The 17,036-nt window shown below is 42.7% G+C and overlaps 1 protein-coding gene across 1 annotated transcript in view; it reads right to left on the reverse strand.

The window, feature by feature from the left end:
- PTK2 (protein tyrosine kinase 2) overlaps nt 1-17,036 on the reverse strand; it is a 235,961-nt gene that overhangs the window by 14,788 nt on the left and 204,137 nt on the right. The window contains exons 25-27 of the mRNA XM_012648123.1: nt 5,459-5,521; nt 1,224-1,263; nt 791-897 (exon numbers count right to left, since the gene is read on the reverse strand). Of these exons, the coding sequence (XP_012503577.1) occupies nt 791-897; nt 1,224-1,263; nt 5,459-5,521 (210 nt within the window). The remainder of the gene's footprint in view (nt 1-790; nt 898-1,223; nt 1,264-5,458; nt 5,522-17,036) is intronic.

Below are 17,036 nucleotides of genomic sequence, written 5' to 3' on the forward strand. Positions count from 1 at the left end.
GGGCCTTTGTCTCAAAAAAAAAAAAAAAAGATATAATTTGAGAGGTAAATTGTTATCTCTAGTGGAAAGTAAAAAGATCCCATCTCCTTAAATGAGCCAGGCTGGAAGAGGAGCATCTCCTTTCCTTACTTCTCCCAGAGAAGAAGGAGGCTGCTCCTAAGCTGCTCTAGTGACTCCGTCATTCTGGAGGGGTGACTGTATGCACACTCCTCAGGGGCAGGCAGTGACTGAAGAGGCACCCCAAACCAAGGAGAAGCTTGTGGTGGTTTGTGCCTGAGTTAAACACTCCCCTTGGTCGGAGGATGACTCTACTTAGCACGTGTTGCTTTTACAAATACAATTCTGATCCTAGATGGAAAATAATGAAACTTTCCATGAAGCCACACTTATAAACTTGGAGCCAGTGAGCCTACAGAAGGTCCTCATTTACCCCAGCCGTCCTGGTTTAATTAATTTTTAAAATCAGAAGCAATCTCAGGACTTTATTCCAAAGAAATATTCTGTCTGATCGGAGGAAGATGTATGCAGAATGTAAGGATCTGACCGAGTTTCTAAAATCTGTCACACTGAGAGAAAAATGGGAAAGAAAATGTTTGCATTAAGCTTTTCCCTGACTCTCAGAGGAGTTCAGAGTCAGGCTCATCAACTCCTGGATCACACAGCAGTCCCGCTCTGCCTCGTCCCTGTTATCAACCTCGTCTCCACTCTAAGACACAAACATCATTAACTGAGAACTAAGGAACTCACAAGCCCTGCGAGCAGTGTGTGCTGCCCAGGCTCAGATGCCCACCTTGACGCCCTCGTTGTAACTGTCCCCAGGGCTGCTGAGGCTGGCAAGGCTGCCCAGGTGACCGGGGGCTCCAGGGCGAGGCGGTTTCTTTGGTGGAGCTACAGGATCTGGTAAAATGGAATGATTCCCATTAAGTAATGTGTGTTAATAAAGAGAAAGGAAACCATGCCCAAATAACTACTGGCATTCTTACAAAAGACACTAATCTTGCATTCTAAGGAGGCATTTCTGATGCATTACAGCAATAAATTCTTTTTCCCAATATTCCCGTCATGAGCTGAATGTGATAAACTTTATACTTGCTGTGGTCTACAGAGGGAAAACTGTTAAATAATCATGAAGGCATTCCAAAGCTATGATATTACATACATTGAAAACCTGCTCCAACCAAATTGTACAAACTTCTTGACACACAATTCATCTCTTCATTTACCTGGTTTACCCACAGGCTGATATATGTGTTGGTTTCCAGTCTGTGGGAAAAGAAAAGCTCAGTCAATGCACTGGTGTGTACCATGGGGTAATGCCCACCTCTCCACCCTGTCCATTCACCCCCTTGAACTTCTGGGCTAGACGCTGCAGTATCAAGATGAACAAGGCAGGGTCCTGCCTTAAAGGACCAGGCAAATTAGCAAATGATGTCAACAGGACGTATGGAAAGGGCTGTGATAGAAGCAAGCATGAGATACTTTGGGAACACAAACAAAGGTGGTCACAACCAAATTTAGAATGTTCTTGGGCCAGGCATGGTGCCTCATGTCTGTAATTCCAGCACTATGGGAGGCCAAGAGTTTTGATATCAGCCTGGTCAACATAGCGAGACTCTATCTCTATAAAAAAATTTAAAAATAGCCAGGTGCAGTGGCGTGTGACTACAGTCCCAGCTACTTGGGAGGCTGAGGCTGGAGGATCGCTTGAGCCCAGGAGTTCAAGGCTACAGTGAGCTATGATCACACCACTGCACTCCAGGCTGGGTGACAGAGCAAGAACCTGTCTTTAAAAAAAGAAAAAAAGAAAAGGAAAAAGAAAAAGGAAAAGGAAAAGTTCTTACACAGATGTCTCCAATTTAGCTCTAAAGGGTTTCAAATCCCAGGCCTTTCCAGGGCTCAGGACACTCCCTCCCAGGCTCCCAACCATGCTTATCACAATAAGGGGTACAACCAGAACAATGACGACGGGAAGGGGCTTGGTGGCACAAGGCATGTAGATATCCCATGGGCCTATTTTGCTATTGTCCTGAAGCACTGTGTGTATCAGGACCTGGTGTTACACCTTCATCAGTTTCAGGCCAAGCTAGAGAAGCCTTAGAATTTGTGCCCCAAGCACAGGATAAAAAGACAGTTCCACTTAAGACCAGTCCTACTTCAGGTTGTCATGCCTGAAATTACATTTAAAATAATCTTTCTGGCCAGGCACAGTGGCTCACATCTATAATCCTAGTACTTTGTGAGGCTGAGGCAGGAGGATCGCTTCAGGTCAGGAGTTTGAGGGTGCAGTGAGCTACGATCCTATGATCGCACCACTGTACTCCAGCCTGGGCGACAGAGTGAGACTCTGTCTCAAAAACAAAAACAAAAACCCCGCAACTTTCTGTGGCTAACTACACGGGGAAAAATCTTTTTAGAACTATACTATATTTCTGAAAAGAAAGACTTTTCTTGCTTATTTAAAAATAATGAAGTCGTTAATACATATAATTTAAGGTGCCTTCACTTTCTATTGAAAAAAGATTCACTTGTTTAGACTACAAGGGCTATGAAATAGCACACACTATTAAAATTGCTCCTCTCCCCAGAATCCAGTTGTTTTCAACGTGCCATTTAACACCTTTGACTTTAAAGACTTGCAAAACCCTCAGAGCTTGAAGGTGTGAAGAATGATTCCTTAGCAACTTACTATGTATTGTGCAGTGCTTTCTATTTAACATACCATTTTCATATCATTCATTTATTCAACAAATAACTATTGAACAGCTGCTTTGTTCTAGGCACTGTTCTAGCTATACAACAAAGATCCTACCCTTGTGGAGCTAATAGTGTAGTGGATGGAGACAAATCATAAACATACATTATAGTACATTCTGTGCTGTCTCCAACAAAGAAAGGAGGTGGGAGGTGTCAGGAGATGGCTGGGGGTGGGAGGGGAGGAGCTGTAGTTTTCAGCAGGAAGTTCAGGCCTTTTGAGAAAGCGATCTTTGAGCACAGACCTGAGGTAAGTGAAGTCTTGCAGCAATCTGGGAGAAGAGTGGCCAGGGAGGGAGCCCCAAGCAGGCAAAAACCAAGTGTCTGGGTGACAGTGAGGCAGCTAGTGTAGCTAGAGAGGATGAGTGAGGGCAGAGACTGGTGAAAGCGTCACCAGGACTTAAAACCAGACAGTCTGTTGGCTGCACTATGCTCACTGATTCAGGCAGTAAATCCCACACACATTTGAAGAGGTTTGAAATACAAAGAACTTTCTGGTTGACACTTAGGTAACAAGAAAGTTCAATTAACTAGAAAATCCTATTCGACCATTCTGGAATAATCTAGAAAATGTGTGTGAACAGTTATGCAGGTTCTGCTCTCGAATGGCAGGCACAGAAAAGGAAAGCCCTCGCTTCAAAAGTCTGACAGGATGAGTGTCTGGAGCTAGGCTGTGCTCATGGTTTTGCGCGTATCCAGCTGTGGACCTTGGCAGACTCATGGACCTGTTTGGGGCCTTGGTAAATTGAGGCTAACTACACTTACTTAAAACTGGGTTGTCACAAAATGAACATGCTGTCAACTTATATATTAAAGTCCAAATAGGTTTTTACTTTTTATGCACACTGATAGAATCAATTTTACACTAGCCTGTTACTAATATTTACTAACTACTTCACATCCAATTATAATCTACATTGTTTTCTAGCCAAAAGGTTCTCCTTGAAACTGTGGCATATTTTCAAAAGTGTTAAAGCTGGAAGTGTTTCAACACATGGGCCAAAACTAAATTGTTATCTTTAGGAAAGAACAAAAGAGGAAAAAAACCCACAAACAGTCATGGTGTGTTAACGGTCTCTAGGAAGGAAATGAGGGAGGCCTGCTGAGCCCAGCCTGCCACATGTGTTTGGCCACCTGTGCATAAACGCATCGTATAACCTCTGGCTCTGCGGCAGGGGACCTAGGGCAAGTTTTCTTTGAGTCTCAGTCTACTTATTTGTGAAACTTGGATGACAACAGTGCTCAATTTGTCAAGAGTGATGCGAGTACTCAGTACAGTGCCTTGCAGTACTAAGCAGGTTCTCAGTCAGTACTAAGTACTCTTATTATTGCCGAGGCCTGGCACACAGCAGACTGGGAGATCACAGGTGGGGTCATCACGTTTCATCTGATTGTCTTACAAGTTCTTATTAATAAAGCATTTCTGAATAATCCTTCTATCCAGGTTTAATTAATTAATTCACTCTACATATTTTCTAGGTGCTTTGTATGTGCCACATACTGGAACACAAATGATTTTCCTTATCTAACAAATTTCCCATTGGCAATGTTCTAAATAATTAGTCTCTTGAATAGAATTTATTTTCATGCTGATTTTTGCTCCTTCTCAACAATTTAGGACTGAAGGCTTGCTAAGGAAGCTCAGTGAGATGTTAAATGGCCGATAATGTGACTTTCTTGCTTATAAACTGAAGAATGTCTGATACGCACTATCTGTAGAGCCCACTGAGTCAGTTCTAATGCGAAATGCCCAACCTTCACATGCTGCCAACTGGGAAATCTAGGTGCAAGATCTTGAGGCAGACCGAATTTTATAGTACAGATGGGGAAAAATTCCTGGTGGGGCCATTCCATAATATGTGTCTTGGAGCTAGGTGATGACACAGTCTCATGAGAACATAAAATTGTGATTAAGGTCAGTGCTGCATTCCATTTGAAGAGGCTTGTTATGGAAAGATCTAGAAAATATTTAGCACACTTTTATTTCAAAATTCTGTGCTATTTTATACAATGTTTAAAAGGTTTTAAGGTAAGTGTTGACAGTTGTATGCATGTATGCGTGACTAGATGTCAACTCAGTGGTTTCACCCTTATTAGGGTAGGACTTTATCTCTACCTGACAGGCACAGTAAGTGTGTAAAGAAATCTGCATTTATTTTAAACAGACATTTGATGGTGGATGGTGGAAATCCTAACAAAACAATTTAAATTACTTTCTTTCAAACACCAGGGAATATTTCTAATGTCTGGAATAATCAAAAGCTAGCTCTTTAAAGAGAATTTCAGGCACTTCTCCTTGTAACACCCTGAGGACAAAATCTTGCTTGAGTAAGTTTTATGTGACTGTGGAAACTTTTACAGCCATGCAATAAGAGCATAAATATTTAGCAAATGACAACTTGTGTGTAACAACACTTAATATACGTACATATTTCTTTAGGTCACAGAGAGTTGGGCTTACTACTAAAAAGCCTGCATCAGTAATGAAGCCAAAGACTTCTGTATCTGACCAAGAATTCTGGGCTGTATATCGCATATGTTAATAATCTTAATCTTAGTTAAAATGTTCACTTTATTTACAGAATAGATTATTGTGTACCATATTACAAATATTGGTAAGCGTAGATATCTTATGACATAGACATGATGGTCCATGCACATGAAAATCTGAAATCAAATCCTGGTGAAAATTCGGGCTGTTGCTTACCGGACCCTGAAGACTTCCATCCTCCCTGTCGATGCTGCCTCGAGAGAGCCGCACGTCAGGTTTCTAAAGAAATTAAAACAAAACCAAAACAGTTTGATTTTTGATTTGAAAATTACTGACGGATTCTGCATTAAATTCCTTCCTTTGATAACACAATTGTCCTCTGAATAAGAAGAGTTGAAAGTTCCCTAACTTCAAATTCTCAAAACCCGGTGACGATGAATGAAGGTCAGCTGCCTTGGGAAGGGCCCCATTTACTTCTGTCCACACACATGGCACAGGCTGGTACCTGCACCATGGCCCCACACCGTGCTGGAAAACCTGCACTTCACCTCTCTTCAGAGCAGCGCAGCAGGCTTTCTTCTTCACTGAGGGAACCTCAACCCCAGGATAAAAATACTAGGCACTGCTTTCTGATTCCTGGCAGAACAAGGATTATACGGCTTTGGCTGTCTTGCCAAAGCAGCAAATGAGTACGATTATTAGATTTTTTTTTCCCATAATGCATCTAGAACACAGAAACCAAACAGAGAAATCTGGATTTAACGTAAATAAGAGTACACAAATTTCACTAATATTAGAATAAACAAAGTAGGTTACATGGCTATATGGTGAAGGAGCTGGGTAGAAGGTTTTTCACTTACGAAAACCACCCTAGGGTCCCACAGTACTGGCTTTCGTGGAGCCTTCGCTGGCCACACTGACTCCTGCCTCCCCTTTGCCCATGCACACTGGCCACACACTTCTGCCTATAAAACTTTGCCGCTCTCTTCAAGATCCAGCCATATACCTCTTCTCTGCAGCATGGTTCCCTCCTCCTCTTCAAGCAGAATCAGTCACTTCTTAGTCTATGTCTTACAGAGATCCTCTACATTGGTACATATCATGCAGTAATTACTTCCCTCATCGGACAAGGGACATCTTCAAGTCTGATTTGTCTATCTTCTACTTTCTGTACCTGACAAGGGCCTGGCCCTTGTCATAATCCATCAGTACCTGTTGGGTGGGTGATGGGGAAATGAGCTGCATCTCTCTTTCCCAGTTCCACTGGTGTAGACCAAGTTCTCTCACAGTATCAGCTTCCTAGCCAGTCTCTCTGCTTCCACCCTTGACCACTCTAATTAAAGCACTGTTTTCATTACATTACATCTTGACTGTTCCTCCATGTTCTATACTGATCAAGTCCAAATTCTTCATTTTAGCACCGAAGGCCTCAAATCTCCTTCTCCCCATTAGAGCCTTTGTGGGCACAGGGTCAGTTGTGGGCGCCAGGCTGTAGTGGGAAGTTGGCGAAGGACACGTCCACCATTAAGATCAGAGCGATCCTTTGATGGCTCAGAGATGAACTCCTTTCTCGGACAGGGGTCCTGCACTGTCCCTTGCCTACTTCCCTCCCTCCCCTTTCTTTTCCTCTAAGTGTAGCACTGTGCCTGGAATGTAGTGGGCTCTCAATGAATGCTGAGGTCTGAGACCAGGTAACTCAAGGAAATGGGTGAAGGAGTTACTGATGGTTAGTCACAAAGAGAGGGTTCTGGGTGATAGCTGTTAATGATCCTCCGGGTTGTCATGTGGGAAAGTGTGAAACCTGTGTGTTGCTCTTGAATACTGGGCAGATTTTAGCTCATTTATGGGAAAGTTTCTAATAATCAGAGGCACCCTGAAAAAGAATGGACAGCGCTGAGACTGGCAGCAGAGAGTAAGCAGAGGGCAAAAGTCACATCTTATCTGTTACCTATTCATTCAACAAAATTTACAAAACATATAATGTGTATCAGCCCCTGTAACCTTAAGGCATGGCACAGTTCCTGCTGGCACGTGGCACACATTCAATAAGCTGTTGTTGAATTAATTAATTTCCAAGTCATTATGTTAAAAAAAAAAGATATTCCCCTTAATGGAAAAATAATAGCTAAATAAAGGTAGAAAATGACCTAAATCCTCAATGCATGTTAAGAAAGCAGACTTCTGGCCGGGCGCGGTGGCTCACGCCTGTAATCCTAGCTCTCTGGGAGGCCGAGGTGGGAGGATTGTTTGAGCTCAGGAGTTCTAGACCAGCCTGAGCAAGAGCGAGACCCCATCTCTACTAAAAATAGAAAGAAATTAATCGGCCAACTAAAAATATATAGAAAAAATTAGCCAGGCATGGTGGCGCATGCCTGTAGTCCCAGCTACTCGGGAGGCTGAGGCAGAAGGATCGCTTGAGCCCAGGAGTGTGAGGTTGCTGTGAGTTAGGCTGACGCCACGGCACTCACTGTAGCCAGGGCAACGGAGTGAGGCTCTGTCTCAAAAAAAAAAAAAATGAAAGCAGACTTCTACAAAGTATGACAGAACTCTGTCCTTAAGTAAACCAGAAAAGTTTTGTGTAAGTATTTCTGAACTCTGAAACGCATAACTTGAAAAAAAAAAAACTCTAAGGGATAAAACACTGTACCATGTTCATATGTACTACAATAACAGGAAATAATAATTTAAATAATGAATTCTTCCTGCAAATGTTAGTAATACATAAATCCAGTGCCACATAGGTGAAGCCAAACCCAGAGGCATGTAGTTGGCGACTGCTGCAGAAAGGACTGTCCCAGGAGACATCAACAGCAGTGGCTGGGTGGGAAAATTCAAAGTAGGTAGTTTCTGACCTCAAAGAAGAAACTTCTCTGACAGGCAGGACAGACATGAATAGACAAAAGGAAACTGAACAAACACATCCATTACTTCAATCATTGATTCCAACCGGTAACTGAAGGGGAAATCACTGGGGCCACTTTCTCCAGGTCCTCTACCATGGAATGCTGCAGTTCTGCCACTGCCTGAATGAAGAGGCAGCTCTGCACAGGCAGTGGCTCCTAAACATCCCAGAAACTGTTAAGATAAAGACTTCAAAACACAACAGACTTTGAGAAAATGTGCCTGAGAGCATGAGACTTCATATTGACAAATCTTACATTACTCAGCATAATCAAGGTCAGAAAAGACTTCAGGGAAGACCAAGGAACCATTCAAGCCTAGAGGAGACTGAAGAGACATGACAACTGAATACAACTCGTGAACCAGAACTTTTTCTAGAAAGGACATCATGTAAACAACTGGTGAAACATGAATAGAATCTGCAGATTAGCCAACAGTATTGTATCACTGTTAATTTCCTGATCTTGATAACTGGACTGTGGTTATGTTAGAGACTATCCTTACTTTTAGGAAATTCGCATTGACCTCTTTAGGAGTGAAGAGCATGATATTTGATGTTTACTTCCAAATGGTTCAGAAAAAAATGACATGTATAAATACGTAGAGCAAATAATAAAGCAAATGTGGTCACATGTTATCAAGTAGGGAGTCTGGGCAAAGGGAACTCAGGAATTCTTTGTACTATTCTTGCAATTTATTTAAAGTCTGAAACTGTGTCTTTCCTCCTCTGCCCATTCAGTTGAGAGACCAGCTGGGAAGCAGGGTCCGCTCAGGGGTCCTGCTGAAGGGCCCTAAACAGAAGGTACAGGTGATCAGGTTTGACTCCCCTACTGTAATAGGAAGAGCAAGAGTTTTTTGTTTGTTTAAGAGATGGAGTCTCACTACGCACAGTGGCTATTCACAGGCATGATCATAGTACACTGCAGCCTTGAACAACTGGCCTCAAGGGATCCTCCTGCCTTAGCCTCCCAAGTAGCTGAGAGTAAAGGCATGCGCCACTGCGCCTGGCTAGAGCAATAGTCTTAAAAAACAAAAGACCCAGCAGGCCCAACTTACACCTTGGTTACTTATTAGTTATGTGATATTGGGTTATTTAAAAAATATATATCCTCTATTATTTAATAATCTGAACAAAAGAAACATGCACTTACTGGAGAAAAACTAAGATACTGAAAAAATAGAAGAAAAAAATAAAAATCACTCAATCTTATCATTTTGAAGTAACTATCATTAGCTAATATTATGGTGTAAATATATGCTTACAAAAATGGGATCATGTCAGATGATTTTGCAGACTTCATGTAACCTTTATTCAGGGGAAACTGATTAAAACAACGTTAAAAGGCTGCACGACATTCTACTGTATGAATGTCATTATGAAGCAGAAAACAGCATTGAAGGATGTAGGCTCTGGCACCAGGAGGCCTGGGTTCAGATCAGGCTCCAACCCCTACAAGCTGTGTGACCTGAGCCTCAATTTATTCACCTCTAAAACGGAACAGTAAAACATAGCATCGTCAGGAGGATGAAATGAGTTAATACTACCAAAGTCTAAGTCAGTGCCACGTAAGTATTAAAATAAAGTTCTCCTATTGTTGGATATTTGGGTCATTTTCAAAATCTCAATGTATAAATAGGTTGTAGATAAACATTTTTGTGTAAAAATCTTTGACTAAACCCCTGATTACTTCCCAGGGATAGATTTCTAAGAAAGGAATTACTGAGTCAAAAGGTTTGGACATTTGGAAAATTCTTGGTGTAAGTTTCCAAATTGCTCAAGCTGTCCTGACAGTCATCTCTGATGTAGTACACAAGAGTACTTCTCTCACTGTGTCTAGCAGCCCTGTATCATCGTTTTAAAACACTGCCAATTCTTAAGTGAAATCCTGCATGTTGTTGTAATTTTCCCAAACAGTTCAAGATTTCTGTTTCTTATCACTAGATGTTAAGCCCTCTGAAGACAGAGGCTATAGAGCTGTCAATCTCACTACTGTACCTGTCACCTGGCAGGATGCTGGACAAACAAGTGGGAGGAAATGAATGCCCTGAGCACTCTGCCTGTGAACTGACTGTCCATGCACCCTGGACAAGGCTTTATTTAACCTCTCCAGACCCATTTCTGCACCTGTAACAAGAGAAGAATAATACCCACCTCAGATGGTTATCAGAATTAAAGATGTGCTTGGCAACACTGTGCACATAGCAGATGTACAGTTTCAATAAATATGTGCTGAAGGAATGCTTCAGTGAAAATGCAAGGCAGAAAAAATATTTTATAGATGAGAAACTTGAAGCTCAGAAAGATGATTTACTTGTGTCAGGCAAAGAATTCTTAAATAGTAAAGGTGGGCTTCAATCAGTCAACAGATGGTTAAGTACCTTCTATAAGCAGGAAATACTGTATCTCCTTTTTTATTTAAACAAACAAAAAAACCTCATATTTATCGTTTGCTTATAGAATAAGGAATTGTGTTTCATGTATATCCATAAATTATCTACTTGTATATTTCCATATAAATCTCATAAAATGACTTGTTTTTTAATAATTCCCTCATGTGGTATTTTCCTAAAGACAAGATTTTAATTTTAAAATGAGAAAGGCCTATTTACATAAAGTCCACTTGAGTTCTGTGAATGGAAATAGATGCTTAAACCTTTTTTCTCATATAGCAGACATAGCCTGTGTGAATGAAAAACGAGTGCCAAGTTGGGAAATGAAGAGCAATCTAGGCAAAGATAGCCAATCAAAAAAAAAAACATTCTCTTTTTTCTGCTACTGGGTGAAGTGAAATCCTCCTGTTCCCTCTTACAGAATATTCTGAAGACAGTTGTATCAAAGATAAAATGACATAATTTACATTTAAAATTTATATAAATGGATCGTAGACATGATGTTTTGTGCAGTTTGATTATTTTCCCCACCAGGTATGCATTTCATTTTATAAAAATGTAATTATAACTTATATATAATAAAGTACATAACTCTCCAGTGTAAAGCTCAACATATTTTTATATATGTGTACACTCAAAAAACACACTCCCCAGATTAAGATAACAGAACAGGTAACCCAGCAGGTTCCTGCATACCCTTGCATACCTGCCCCAAACTCCCCAAAGGACTACTACGCTGACCCCCAGCCCCATAGATTACTCCTGCCTGTTTCTGAATTTCACATAAATTCGACTGCAAAATATGAACTGTTCTGTGTCTGGCATCATTTGTGAATATTATGGAAGATTCAGTCCTATGGTTGTGTGTGGCAATAGTTTGTTCTCTTTTTATTGTTGTGCAGTATGCCATTGTATGAATATTGATCCATTTTGATGTTAAATGGGCAGGTAGCTTATTTCCAGTTCCTGGCTACCACAAATACATGCTGTCATGAACATTCTTTTACACGCAGGCCTGTGCACTCAGCTCTCTTAGGTACACGCCAGAAGCGCAACTGCTGGATCACAGACAGAAGGTGCATTCCCACCAGGAGCATATAGGGGCTCTGGTTGGCCCACGGCCTGGGAAGGCCCTGCTGGAGGTTCTGGGGACACAGCAATAAACAGCTCAATCACAGTCTCTACTCTCACATTGCTATCACTCTAGGAAACTTCAAACTTGAGGCTTTCAACTCAAAGTCCTTTACCCTTTGACTACCCTATGCTGCCTTCACATATGTAATCTGGTATGAGGGACATAGCAGGGCTGTGGCCTGGCTCAGTAGCAGAGATGGGAACAGCAGCTGTTTTCTGATGGACATCCTCTTGCCACTGCTCTCTGGGTCCCCATCTCAGCATAGATCTTCTGACTGGGTGAAGGAGAAAAAAGCTCAAATATTTCTTTCCTTTCCCAGAATACAAAGTAGGCTTTACATAGACAGGACTTACTCATTTTAAAGTTTAAATCTTGTTTTTAGCACAGTACATTAGAACATTACTGTGCAAACAGTAATAAAAAGAAACAAGTCACAAAGTTATTAAGCAATGCCCAACAGGAAAGAAAGCCTTCTTAATAGATTTGAGCTTCTAACCAACGCTACTAGCACTCTCTGGCAAATTGGTTCGTCTGCAAGATAGGTTTTATAGCCGCGGATTCAGAGGCACAGAAGTATTTCAGAAAGGACAATCTGAACTGTGGACAAGAGAAGGGAGTATAGGATAATACAGAGCATCTGCTGTTGTGGGGCCATGGGACCATAGTCAAGAGTCCCCATGCTATTGCCATAAAACAGTCTGCGCAGGGCTGTTGTGCTAACGGAGACCTGCAGGAGGGACTCTTAACCACCAACGTACTCAATAAATGACGGCAATTATAAAAAATGACGTGACCTCTGAAAACAGAAGGCGTTCAATGGAATTCTGTCTGATCTATAAAAAACTGGGGCAACATTACTGATAAAGCAAATTAATTTTTCAAATAAGAACAGAACCTGGGTGCAGAGCTCACTTTACTGAAGGAACAGCAACATCAGAGCAGTGGACCAGGGTGGGTCTGCAAACAGACTGGTTCATGATGAGATGGAAACAGAAGGTGAGCATCTTTAGAAATTTTTATAAAAATTTGAAACAGTAAATTTCGGACTGTTGGTGTTTTTTTTTTTTTTTTTTTTGAGACAGAGTCTGGCTCTGTTGCCTGGGCTAGAGTGCCGTGGCGTCAGCCTAGCTCACAGCAACCTCAAACTCCTGGGCTCAAGCGATCCTTTTGCCTCAGCCTCCCTAGTAGCTGGGACTACAGGCATGTGCCACCATGCCCGGCTAATTTTTTCTATATATATATTTTTAGTTGTCCAGATCATTTCTTTCTATTTTTTAGTAGAGACAGGGTCTCGCTCTTGTTCAGGCTGATCTTGAACTCCTGACCTTGAGCAATCCACCTGCCTCAGCCTCCCAGAGTGCTAAGATTACAGGTGTGAGCCACTGCGCCCGGCCTTGTTGGTGTTCTTAATAAAAAAGTTTGGCTTGTATTTTGTATGTCTTTTTAAAAATTTTTTTTTTAGTCATTTGATTTTTAGATTTGTTAAGAGTTTTGGTGTAAAAGGGTTTAGAAAAAGATACAAACTGGCCTTCCACACAGCTTGAGAAGCCCCACACTGGAAAGTCCCTCAGCCTAAGGGGGCTGCATTTCCTGCACAGACTCAACATCTTTGGAGAAACAGTGCATTCAGACAACTTGGGGCCTGGATGGCTCTCTGCTAAAAATAATCCTTTTAAGTACACTAACAATAGCAAAACTAATTGAGGTGTCTTTATAAGTAATAATTTCAATAAAGGGAAATCCAGTTCCTGAGTGATGCCTGCAGCTCCTTTGCAAAATCCCTTTAAAAGTGGCTAAAATCTCTCACTCAATCTATTTGATTAGTCTTTGGTAGGAGTGGCTGAAGTTATCTGGGACTGTCCATGGGAACTTTCCAACTCACGAGGTGTAAGTTTTAGGCCCCAGAAGATTCTCATCCATGCAGCTGTTGTGGCTGCTACGGAAATTGAACTGAGAGAGCTAGAAGCCCTCTGAAAAATTAATGGTGTAACCCTGTTCCCTCCACTGTCCACATAGTTACCACTCTTAATCCTGATCCTAAGCAATGAGGACAGTACCGTCTACACTTCATAGAGGTAATTTGCTCAAGGTTGGCGAGTAAGGGGCAGGTGCCAGGACTCAAATCTCAGTTGGGGGCCCTCAAAGGGGACCCCAGAGTGTGACTGGCACACATGTTCTCTGTAGCTGGACTTTGAGGTGGCCCCAGATATATGGGAGCTCTCATTCAGGGAGCCCAATGGCAACACCCACATCACAGCGCACTTTACAGAGGTTGTAAGCATGAGAGACCAGTGACAGCAGCAGCCATTTGCTCAGCACTTTATAGCTGGGCAAGCATCCTTAATGCACACGTCCCCACTTAATCCTTGTGACTGCCTTGTGAGGAACAGGACTATAATTCTTGCCATTTTTCAGATGTGGAAATGAATCTGTGAGAATATGTCACTTGTCTGAGGTCACTTCCCAGTTAAGTGTGTAACAACCTGCCTGGCAGAAACCCCAGGGGAAACAGGCAGAGGCAGCCACTGGGTCTCACTGTCAGTGACTCAGAGACTGACAAAGAATAAGGAAAGAAAGAAAGGCCAGGGTGTTTTCTGCAGGTTGTTATGTGCGTGTCAACTGGGGCAGCTTTTCTCTGCCATAAAACCATGACCCTTGCCCCACCAGAACTTTAGAATAGCTTTCAGACTAGTTTATTACTGTCACCTGTAAGTTGTCATCCCCAGCAAACACAATGGGTGCTGAGTACAGTGTAGGCCGGAGAATCAAGCATTGGGCAGGCCCCTGAGAGGGGGGAGGGCTCACCTGGGCTTGAATGTGGGACACTGGGGGTCTGGGGGGGAGCAGAGCGGGGGTGCTTAGGGGCACCATTACAGCTCCCTCAGGTGGGGCAGGCACTCAGTCTTGAGGGTGGGTTTCCAATGACTCCCAGCTGAGTCCCTCTCCACTTCTCCAAGGTTATGTTACCTCCTTGGGGCCACCCAGACACTGGTGGGTGTCGCTATAAAGGCCCAGCTCTGCTTCTCTCACGCTTCCCAATAAATTTGTTGCCTGCACATCTCAGGGGGTCTGTTTCGGGGAAGCCAGCCTAAGACACATGTCTACCTCTGGGCTGACGGAGATGTTCTACAGATTGATCTGACTGGTGGTTACTGGAATATATACAAATGTAAAGATTCACTGAGCTGCAGACTTCGACTGTGTGCACGTCAATTAAAAAAGAGACAAGGACAGCCAGCCTCCTGACATACAGCTTTGACAATGACCTCACGGATCCAAAAGCAGGTGGCCTGGCCTGGTGGCTACAAGGACACACATCAGAGGCCAAGGCACAGAAACAAACTGCTTGTAAGTAGCAGGTATCACAGAAACAAACAAAAATCTTTAAAAATACGCAGCATAAAATAAAAAGGACTGTAACTGGATGTAATTACCATTGTTAGAATCTCTTCAAATGGAGGATAGTGAAACACACGTGCATATACCCAGAGGCACAGCTGCCACCAACCGGCAGCACCACCGGAGCTTCTAACTTCAGGCGCACCACCATGCAACCGAGGGACAGCCCAGGGCACGTTCTCGCTCTGCACCCTCGTCACCAGGATTCTTATCTGTACTCGCAGCGCACCAAGCTTTACGTCTGAAAAATCTGAGTCTCCAGCCCAGACCTCCACTCTGGGCTCTGTTCCTTGCATCCAGCTGCTTCCTTCACAACCCTATTTGTGTATCCCACAGGTCCAAACCTGAAGTCATCATCTTTCCTGGAAATGAACCCCTCATTCTGAATTTTCTCACTTGGTGGCACAATGTTACTTTTGGTGACACCAATACTAGGTTTCCTATCCCAGATTCCTCTTTCCTCTCAATTTCCTATACCAACTCTCCAAATCTTGTCCCTTGTAAGTCTGTCCTCCCTCGTCTTTACCCCCGTCTCTCTAGCTCAGGCCCCCCATCGTGGATCTCTGCATTTCCCTCTTGCACTCCGACCCATCAGTCAGCTATGCACTAAGATAACACCTGCTTCGAACCTTCAAGAGTATCCCCAGGCCTAAGATTAGAGAGTGATCTTGGGACCACATGCCTCGAAAATCAACAGGGGTGCCTGTTATCACTCTAAGTCGTCAGCCCCTCCAGACCTATTGCAGTTCTCTGGGTTTTATAACAAGTTTCCAGTGATTTTTCTGCACATTAAAATTTATTTTAATTTATTCGTTTGTAAAATAATTATAATATCTACTTTCCCAGGGTTCAGGCAACACTTACTTTTATTTTTCATTGAACAAAGATTTAGATGTGTAATAACTGACATTGTGTGGTAGTGCATTCAACAAATACTGACTGAGCCATGTTACTGCTGAGCAGTGTACAAGAGCTGAGGGGAAAATGCTGAACAGACAACGTTCCTGTCTTTGTGATTCTTACACTAGTAGAGGAGAGAGGAAAACAAATAAGTGAGATGCTGTTATACAGTGAGAAGCACAAGGAAGAAAAAGCAAGACACAAACAGTTAAGGCACAGCTCCTGCCCTCAAGGAGCTCACATAAAGAGGTGAGTGAGAACGGAGAACGGCATGCCGTAGTAAACAAAGTTTGCTTGAACATCATGCCTGCTACTTTATGAGGTGCTACTGGCATCTAGTGAGCAGAGGCCAGGGATGTTGCTAAACACCCCTACTATTCACAGGACAGTTTCCTACAACAGACAACTACCCAGCCCCAAACGTCAACAATGCCCAATTTGAGAAACCCTGTTGTGGGGAAAGGAATTATCTTTGAGGTAACACAAAGAGGTCTTCACAAGATGAAAAGGCATTCTTCAGGCAGAGATTAAGCAACACTTATCGTTCATTCATTCAATACTAAGAGCTTTCTATCTGCTAGGCACTAGAGAGTGAACGATGAACAGGAAAGATACAGTCTGTGGTCCCTGCCCTGTGGGGCTTTCATCCTGGTAGGGTGAACAAACAAACAGAAAAATACAACACTGTCTTATAAACATTAAGAAAGGTACTTGTCAGCCAGGCGCGATGGCTCATGCCTGTAATCCTAGCACTCTGGGAGGCTGAGGTGGGAGGATCACTTAAGGTCAGGAGTTCGAGACCAGCCTTAGCAAGAGTGAGACCCCATCTCTACTAAAAATAGAAAACTCAGCTGAGGGTGGTGGTGTGCACCTATGGTCCCAACTACTCAGAAGGCTGAGGCAGGAGGATCGCTTGAGCCCAGGAGTTTGAGGTTGCAGTGAGCTATGATGACACCCACTGCACTCTATCTGGGGCAACAGAGTAAGACTGTTTAAAAAAAAAAAAAAAAAGTGCCATGGTTCCAAGTTTGGCATTAGGCAGGCTATCCCAGAGGTCACCCAACAGAA

The sequence above is a fragment of the Propithecus coquereli genome, unplaced genomic scaffold, assembly GCF_000956105.1.
Source record: "Propithecus coquereli isolate 6110/MARCELLA unplaced genomic scaffold, Pcoq_1.0 Scaffold28, whole genome shotgun sequence".
NCBI lineage: Eukaryota > Metazoa > Chordata > Mammalia > Primates > Indriidae > Propithecus > Propithecus coquereli.